This window comes from Enhydra lutris, unplaced genomic scaffold (assembly GCF_002288905.1).
Source record: "Enhydra lutris kenyoni isolate GAN:26980312 unplaced genomic scaffold, ASM228890v2 scaffoldscaffold517, whole genome shotgun sequence".
Classification (NCBI taxonomy): Eukaryota; Metazoa; Chordata; class Mammalia; order Carnivora; family Mustelidae; genus Enhydra; species Enhydra lutris.
Window position 1 is genome coordinate 1 of NW_019154601.1, and position 9,549 is coordinate 9,549.

At 39.6% G+C, this 9,549-nt stretch overlaps 1 protein-coding gene across 1 annotated transcript; it reads right to left on the bottom strand.

Annotated features, from left to right (window-relative positions):
• Positions 1–7,628: 7,628 nt before the first annotated feature.
• Positions 7,629–8,527, bottom strand: LOC111140322 (olfactory receptor 56B1-like). The gene is given in 2 exon segments (XM_022492608.1): positions 7,629–7,673; positions 7,676–8,527. Coding segments are annotated over 2 exon segments (897 nt in total).
• Between the last annotated feature and the right edge of the window lie 1,022 nt (positions 8,528–9,549).

The window sequence follows — 9,549 nt, forward strand, 5'->3', positions numbered from 1 at the left end:
TGAGGTCCTTCATCCATTTTGAGTCTATTTTCATGTGTGGTGTAAGGAAATGGTCCAATTTCATTTTTCTGCATGTGGCTGTCCAATTTCCCAAACACCATTTATTGAAGAGACTGTTTTTTTCCCACTGTATATTTTTTTCCTGCTTTGTCAAAGATTATTTGACCATAAAGTTGAGAGTCCATATCTAGGCTCTCTAGGATGTTCCACTGGTCTATGTTCCATTTTTGTGCCCGTCCCATGCTGTCTTGGTAATCACAGTTTTGAAGTAAAACTTGAAATCAGGTAATGTGAAGCCCCAGTTTTGTTTTCTTTTTTGGCATTTTCTTAGCAATTTGGGGTCTCTTCTGATTCCATACAAATTTTAGGATTGTTTGCTCCAGCTCTTTGAACAATGCCAGTGGAATTTTGATTGGAATGGCTTTGAAAGTATAGAATGCTCCAGGCAGTGTGGATATTTTAACAATGTTTATTCTTCTGATCCATGAGCATGGAATGATCTTCCATCTTTTTGTGTCTTCTTCAATTTCTTTCATGAGTGTTCTGTAGTTCCTTGAACAGATCCTTTACCTCTTTGGTTAAGTTTATTCCCAGGTATCTTATGGTTTTTGGTGCTATAGTAAATGAAATTGATTCTCTAATTTCCCTTTCTGTATTTTCATTGTTAGTGTATAAGAAAGTAACTGATTTCTGTACATTGACTTTGTATCATGCCACATTACTGAATTGCTGTATGTCTAGTAGTTGGGGGTGTAGTCTTTATATGGAAAACTCCCACTGACATTTCTGAAGATGAGTCTAATCAATGCAAAGAGACCTTGGCAAAAGTTGATTCCAACAACAATGGAATAATGAGTGACTGAATGTCCTGAGCTTCTCAAGGAAGCTAATATGTCATTAGCCAGATATAAAGTGAGAGAAATTACTCAAAAACCTATGCTGGATGGTGACAGGAATAAATGTAGGAAGATCAAATTTGACAGCTTTGTTTATATTTTCCAAGAGGTAAAAAGGAGCGATATTGCCAAAACCTCCCACAAAGCAGTCAGCAAGAAAGAAGGGATTTGCATTCTGGGGTAGGGAGGACTTCAGAGTTGTCAAGTGAAGCAACCATTATCCTCTCTGTGCCTGAATTGCTGCCCTTGACATTTCCCTGTATGTTCTATATATCTTTTTTCCATATTATAATGCTCCACACCTGGCACTTTGACTTCTGAGATTTTGACACTTTTTAAAAGAGGTGAGTAAAAATATGTAAAAACATATGAGAATTATGAAAAAAGTAAGTAAAAAACATGTATTACAGGGAGAGTGGAAAAAATACCTTATCTTTGAGATTATGCTGAGTGAAATAAGTCAAGCAGAGAGAGTCAATTATCATATGGTTTCACTTATTTGTGGAGCATAGCAAATAGCATGGAGGACAAGGGGAGATGGAGAGGAGAAGGGAGTTGAGGGAAATTGGAAGGGGAGGTGAACCATGAGAGACTATAGACTCTGAAAAACAATCTGAGGGTTTTGAAGGGGTGAGGGTGGGAGGTTGGGGGAACCAGGTGGTGGGTAATAGAGAGGGCATGGATTGCATGGAACACTGGGTGTGGTGCAAAAAACAATGAATACTGTTATGCTGAAAAGAAATTAAAAAAAAAATACCTTATCTTTGAATCTTCTTTCTCATTCCAAAGATGTAAACAATTGATTCAGTTTGTCTTAAAACACTAGTTTTAATGTCTTATCAGATAAAGGACTAGTATTCAAAATCTACAAAGAACTTATCAAACACCGAAAGAACAAGAAATGGGCAGAAGACATGAACAGACATTTCTCCAAAGAAGACATACAAATGGCCAACAGACAAATGGAAAATTGCTCGACATCACTCAGCTGGTGCAGCCACTCTGGAGAACACTATGGAGTTCCTCAAAAAGTTGAAAATAGAGCTACCCTATAACCCAGAAATTGCACTACTGGGTATTTACCCTAAAGATACAAATGTAGTGATCCAAAGGAGAACGTGCTCCCAAATGTTTATAGCAGCAATGCCCACAATAGCGAAACTATGGAAAGAACCTAGATGTCCATCAACAGACAAATGGATAAAGAAGATGTGGTACATATATATACAATAGAAATATGCAGGGGCACCTGCGTGGCTCAGTGCATGGCTCAAAGGGCACCTGCCTTTGGCTCAGGTCATGATCCCAGGGTCCTGGGATTAAGACCCACATTGGGCTGTCTGCTCAGTGGGGAGCTTGATTCCTCCTCTCTCTCTCTGTATGCCTCTCTGCCTCGTCATGATCTCTGTCTGTCAAATAAATAATTAAAATCTTAAAAAAAAAAAGAAATATGCAGCCATCAAAAGAAACAAAATCACTCTGATATAAGGAATTTGAGAGGCAGGACTGGGGAGTTGTTGGGGGTTAGAGAAGGAAAAAATAGAACAAAATGTAATCAGGAGTGAGACAAAACATAAGAGACACAATCTCTTGAAACAGAGGGTTGCTGGGGGTAGGGGATAGGGATAGGGCAGCTGGGTTATTGACATTGGGGAGGATACATGCTATGGTGAGTGCTGTGAAACATGTAAGCCAGACGATTCAAAGACCTGTACACATGGAGGCAAATAATACATTATATGTTAAAAAAAATAAGAACTGTATCTAAGGCTAAAGCCTCTCTTCATTTTCTCCTGCTTCCTTCACCTTCACATCTCATAGCTATTTTCCTTAATACATCAATTCAATGTCTAATCTTATAGTCTGTTTCTTAGAAGTCCATAACCATTGAGTGATTCTAAAAACGGGTGGTTAGAAATGGTTCTGAAATTGATCTCCCACTTCACAGTGACAAGAAGAACTCCAATATGAGAGGAGAAGGGGGCACAGTTAATTCCTAGCACAAGGTGATGGTGCACTTGCTAAAGAGTTCACCAGTGGTGAAGTGGTAAAATGTCTCTGTGGAGGTACATGCCCTTTCTAGTATTTGAAAGAAATGGTAGGGGTCGCGAGAGGAGAACAATGGCTAGAACCATAGAGTTCACTGGTTAATACTATGTTGTGTTGCAACCATGTTAAGCAATAATGAGAAAACAATGGCAATTAACCAATAATAAATTTAAGTGCGATAGATTTCAAAGAGTTTTCAGAGACTCATAGCTGAAATAAAAAGAACACAGCAGTATAGAAGAATGAAACTTGACCATTCTCTTACATCATACAGAAAGATAAACTCGAATCAGATAAAAGACCTCAACGTGAGGCCGGAATNAAAGATAAACTCGAATCAGATAAAAGACCTCAACGTGAGGCCGGAATCCATCAGAATCCAAGAGGAGAACATAGGCAGTAACCTATTTGACACCAGCCACAGCAACTTCTTTCAAGATATGTCTCCAAAGGCACAGGAAACAAAAGCAAAAATGAACTTTTGGGACTTCTTCAAGATCAAAAGCTTCTGCACAGCAAAGGAAACAGTCAACAAAACAAAGAGGCAACCCACAGAATGGGAGAAGATATTCACAAATGACAGGACAGACAAAGGGCTGATATCCAAGATCTATAAAGAACTCCTCAAAATCAACACCCACAAAACAGGTAATCACATGAAAAAATGGGGAGAAGACATGAACAGACCCTTCTCCAAAGAAGACACAAATGGCTAGCAGACACATGAAAAAATGTTCATCATCATTAGCCATCAGGGAGATTCAAATCTAAACCACATTGAGATACCACCTTACACCAGTTACAATGGCCAAAATCAACAAGACAGGAAACAACAAGAGGTGGAGAGGATGTGGAGAAAGGGGAACCCTCTTAGACTGTTGGTGGGAATGCAAGTTGGTGCAGCCACTTTGGGAAACAGTGTGGAGATTCCTTAAGAAATTAAAAATAGAGCTTCCCTATGACCCTGCAATTGCACTATTGGGTATTTACCCCAAAGATACAGATGTAGTGAAAAGGAGGACCATCTGTACCCCAATGTTCATAGCAGCAATGGCCACAATCACCAAACTGTGGAAAGAGCCAAAATGCCCTTCAAAAGATGAATGGATAAAGAATATATGGTCCATATATACAATGGAATATTATGCCTCCATCAGAAAAGATGAATACCCAACTTCTGTATCAACATGGATGGGACTGGAGGAGATCATGCTGAGTGAAATAAGTCAAGCAGAGAGAGTCAATTATCATATGGTTTCACTTACTTGTGGAGCATAAGGAATACCATGGAGGACATTAGGACAAATAAAGGGAAAGTGAATTGGGGGAAATCGGATGGGGAGATGAGCCATGAGAGACTGTGGACTCTGAGAAACAAACGGAGGGTTTGGGAGGGGAGGGGGAGGGAGGTTGGGTGAGCCTGGTGGTGGGTATTATGGTGGGCACATATAGCATGGAGCACTGGGTGTGGTGCATAAACAATTAATTCTGGAACACTAAAAAGAAATAAAAAAAGAAGAAGAAGAAGAAGATATGGTCCATATATACTATGAAGTATTATGCCTCCATCAGAAAGGATGAATAACCAACTTTTGTATCAACATGGACAGGCCTAGAAGAGATTATGCTGAGTGAAATAAGTCAAGTAGAGAGAGTCAACTATCATATGGTTTTGCTTATTTTTGGAGCATAAGGAATAACACGGAGGACATGGGTTGATGGAGAGAAGGGAGTTGGGGGAAATTGGAGGAGGAGATGAACCATGAGAGACTGTGGACTCTGAGAAACAAACTGAGGGTTTGGAGGGGAGGGAGGTGGGAGGTTGGGTGAGCCTGGTGGTGGGTATAATGGTGGGCACATATTGCATGGAACACTGGGTGTGGTGCATAAACAATCAATTCTGGAACACTGAAAAGAAATAAAAAAATAAATGAATAAACATTTAAAAAAAAAAAAAAGATATGTCAGTGGGAGCCATACCATCCATTTGAAGAACACCTATGATGCTAAAATGCCACTAGACATGGACAACTTCTCGGAAGATAAGCTGGCTAAACACCACTTTCAGAGCTGCTCAGCATGGACTGTCACAGGGGACCTGATCTGGCCCAAGAGTAGTGTGACCAGTGGACACAGACAACTTCTGCCCCCAGAATCTTGTCATCTGTTGTGGTTTTCCTTACAGCGACAGAGCAGAATGGCTTACTTTGGAAATCCATGGTCTTCCCTTCTTACCTCTTCTCATAGTTTTTTCTCTTCATTTCTGTCGGACACTTCCGACTGGTAGGTTCTTGAGTAGATTTGTGAATTTGCAATTCTGTTTAACTGTAATGTTCAGGTTATCTCTGCTGAAATAACATGTCATTTCTGTTTTGTTTCACTGAACATGGTTTTATCATGGTCATTCTTATTTAATAGAGACAGCATCTTCTTATATCTTTCATATATACACACTATAGAATATACAATAAATAATATATTTCAATTATATATATCTTGTTATCTTGTCCTGAAATACGTCATCATTAAAGAAAAAAGTTTTACGAGTCCATAGGACATTGGGTATTTTTTTTCTTTATCAGCCTTTAGTGAAAATAAATTCAAGCTTGTGCAGGAAGCCAGATTAATAAGGGAGATCCTTCACATTATTTTCATTATACCTGAGAACTGATAGAATTTACCTTATGTATCTAACTAGAAGAAGAATGACAGCATACAGTGTGCAATAGAGCTGTTAGCATGTGGTAGGCCTACACCCCAAATTAATCCTCATTTTTCCAGAGATAATCAAGAGAATATGCCAACTATTGAATGAAATTCTCTGGTCATGAACTCAGGGGAAACTAGCCCAGATCGCAAGGAAATTCACGCTATTAGGGTAAGTCTTATTTCTGCTCTTCATCTTGGAAAAGACAAGAACACTTTCACGGCAAGATTTTCCCTGGGATAAATATCCTGCATCTGCCTCCTGGTCTACAGACTTCTTTATTTCTGTCCATTATGGATCTGCATCCCAGCCACTCACCCTCCCCACAGGAGAAATGGTTCTGTAGGTAAAGCTTGTGAGTCAGTCAGGATCCTGGTAAGAAACCAAAGGCACACACAAATGTGAATCTGAGGAGAATTTCATAAAGTTGCCATTAACTGAGTTGTAGGTGAGGTTAAGGAAACAAAAATGGATGTTGAAAGAAAATAGTAGCTGTTTGGTTCCTGGAGACCAATGTAATGACTTGATCACTTCCTTGTCCTGAAGGGGAGAGAATATTTATTAAAAATGTTCTCGGATTCCACCTGGATGGCTCAGTCAGTTATGTGTCTGACTCTTGATATTGGCTCAGGACATAAAGCCAGAGATGTGAGATAGCAATGGGCTACCCACTGGGTGTGTCCCTACTTTCTCTACCTCTCCCTCTGCCCCTCTATCCTGCTTGTGTGCTTTCTCTCTCTCTCTCAAAAAAAACTTTTTTTAAAGAAAAACAACAACCTTTAAAAATGTTCTTTGATAAACCATACAAGCTGTAGCTATCACTGGTGAGAAGCCTGGCAAGTGCTTCAGGGGCTGGGAGAAGAATAAAAACCCAAACTCTTGGCACAACCTCACTGGATGCTAGAAAACAAAGGATCCTGGGTTGCACATTCTATGAATTCTGAGCTCCAGGGTGCAATGGTGAGGAAAGGGTAGAGAGCAGACCTGGAGAGCCAAATGGAGCAAAAGACAAATCCTTCTGTGCATCTGTTTCTCTCCCTTTCTCCCTTTCTCTCTCAGTCTCTGTCTTATTCTGTCTTTTCCATCTCTTTGTCTTCTCTCCCCTCTTACCTTCCTACCTATGTACTTGATCCTCTCACATTCTGTTTATCCAAGTTTGGTCATCTTTCCCTATTCAATTCAGAGCCCCATCATAGGTTGATTTGGCTTTGCTCATCTGGAATATTTTCTATTCCTGCCTCTGCATGCACATTATTGGAAAGACACTTGTCCAGGCAGATAGACTTTGGTCCCAAGTTACAACTGTCAATAAACAATCATAATCTGTAACTCGGGTCCCACTCACTTATTTCCTTGGATGTGTGTATTACTATATATTTTTTATTTCAGATGGGAGATACACATCATAAATTCTACATTTTATTCTATTTGATTAGTTTGGTAGGAAGCCCTTCCTTTTCTCACATATATTCAGCTCTTGAGAATATTTTGGAACTACTGTGAATTTTTTTATTTGAAGATCTTATTTATTTGAGAGAGAGACAGAGATAGTGAGAGAGAGCAAGAGCAGGGAGGAGAAGGGGAAGGAAGCTCCCCGATGAGCAAGGAGCCTGATGCGGGGCTCAATCTGAGGACCCTGTGATCATGACTGGAGCTGAAGGCAGGTGCTTAACCAACAGAGCCACCCAAGTGCCCCGTGAATATTTTTTTATTCAATTATTCATTTTATTCATTTATTCATTTTCATTCATTTATTCGTTATTCAGAATGTTTTATAATGTTGTTTTCAGGTGCTTTTACAAAGTGAAAAAGATACCTCAAAGGCATTTACTTTCCCCATCATATTTGAAGTTCTACTATCCATTTTAGAAGAAGCCAAGGTTCCTGTGTATCATGCAGAAGGTCTTTGGTGCCTTGTGTTCTTTTCTAGGCTCAAACAAAACACCTTTTGGAAGCTTGCCCTGAGCTCTTTAGTCCTAAGTGTATAAACTATAGGGTTGAGGGAAGGGGGGATGATGTTGTGCAGCACATTGAGTAGAACTGGAATCAAAGGAGCTTTGGGTTCTGCCAAGTGAGTTACTGAAACCACAACAACAGCTGTGTAGAAGAAGAGAATAAGGATCAGATGGGAGCTACAAGTGCTCAGAGCTTTGGATGCAGCTTCAGCCGAGTTCAGTCTAAGTACAGAGCGCAAAATCAAAGTGTGTGACAGTATTATGAGACCTAGGTCACTCCCCATTCCAATCCATGCCAGAACCAACTGGCAGATGCTGTTTGGCCTCCTGTCATCGCAAGCCAGGCTAGTGACCCCAAGGTTAGAGCACAGGCAATGCTCAATCACATTCCTGGAGCAATAATTACGCTGGGCTGCAAGCACAGGCACCAGAATGACAAACAAGCCATTTCTAAGTGCCATGAACACAGTAGCTTTTAAGATAAAGGCATTGGTGACAATTGATGGGTAGCGAAGAGGGTGACAAATCGCTACATATCTGTCAAAAGCCATACAGAGGAAGATACCAGACTCCATGCCAACAAAGCAGTGAATGGCATAAATCTGAGCAAAGCACTCAGGGAGGCTGATGACCTTGGCATCAAACCAGAAGATAGCCAAGATCTTCAGCATGATGGTGGTGGCCTGGCCCATGTCCACCACAGAGAGAATGCCCAAGAAATAGTACATAGGCTGCTGAAGGGCAGGGTCCTGGCAAATGGTGATGAGGATGAGGATGTTAGTACCAATTGCTGAGAGGTAGAGTATTGCCAATGGAAAGGAGAGCCAGTGTTGCCAGCTTTGAATGCCTGGGAATCCCATCAGGATGAACTCAGAGACCTGGAATTTGGAGCTATTAGAGTCTTTCAGAGATGCAGACATCTTTTCCTAAGAGAAAAAGAAAATGGTTTTCAAAGTCGCTTTCTTTGAGCAGAATTATCATCAAACACTATTTTTAAACCGTCTCCATAGTTTGGTGCTGTAGCAAAATGCATTCTGTAGTCCATTCCCTATAGCCTTTTAAAATAAATGACAATGTTTTTCCAGGACTTTGGCAGTAGACGTTAAAATTCCAAGGAGCAATTATCATTGTTGACTATTCAGGGAGAATTCAGCATGGGTCTCAAATCCCTATTTGCATTGTCCTCAGCCAGCTCATTTTGGGATCATCACATACATAGGATTTTTGTCGTCGTTGTTTTTTTAAACTTTCATCATCTCTTCAGAAATATTGTGGTGTCAAATGGATGATTTTCTTCATTTTTGTCTCAATCATGCTCCAAGTTTTTATTAATAACAAAGAGATTTTTTTAATGTAGTATTATGGAAGATTAAAATTTATAGCTGCACCATCCCCAGTTGCTATAGATGTCCACTAATATTTTATATAGCCTCCAAAAATGTTATATCATAGACTCTAATCATATACAAACATGCATATGGTACGTATTGGAAGAGGAATAACTTCTTTTATGTCCTACCTTGTATGGACTTTTGAGGAGGTCTCAAAAGAATAGCTTGGAAAGCGAAACATTCAGGGCTGAATTTGTTGATTTCAGCAGTCACATAATAGAGAAAATCATGGAAATTTTTTTTTTTTGGTTTAGTCTTAGAGACTCTATAAAGGCATAAAAGTATATGATTTAGGCACAGGTAATAAGATGATTTTGATTTTAATTAATAAACAAGAATTAGTTATGCATAATATTGAAGACACTGTCACTGCATGTTTTGATTCATGTTCAAAACTAGGCTCATCTTTTGTTAGACTCTTTTGTTGGTTTTCATGTACTTTTTATTCTGTTCAGGAGCCATTTAGCAAAACTGGGAACTAACAAACAAACCTTTCCTATTGGTAAACAACTGCTTCCTTGTCCTATTGCTTCCTCCCTTTTACTTCACTC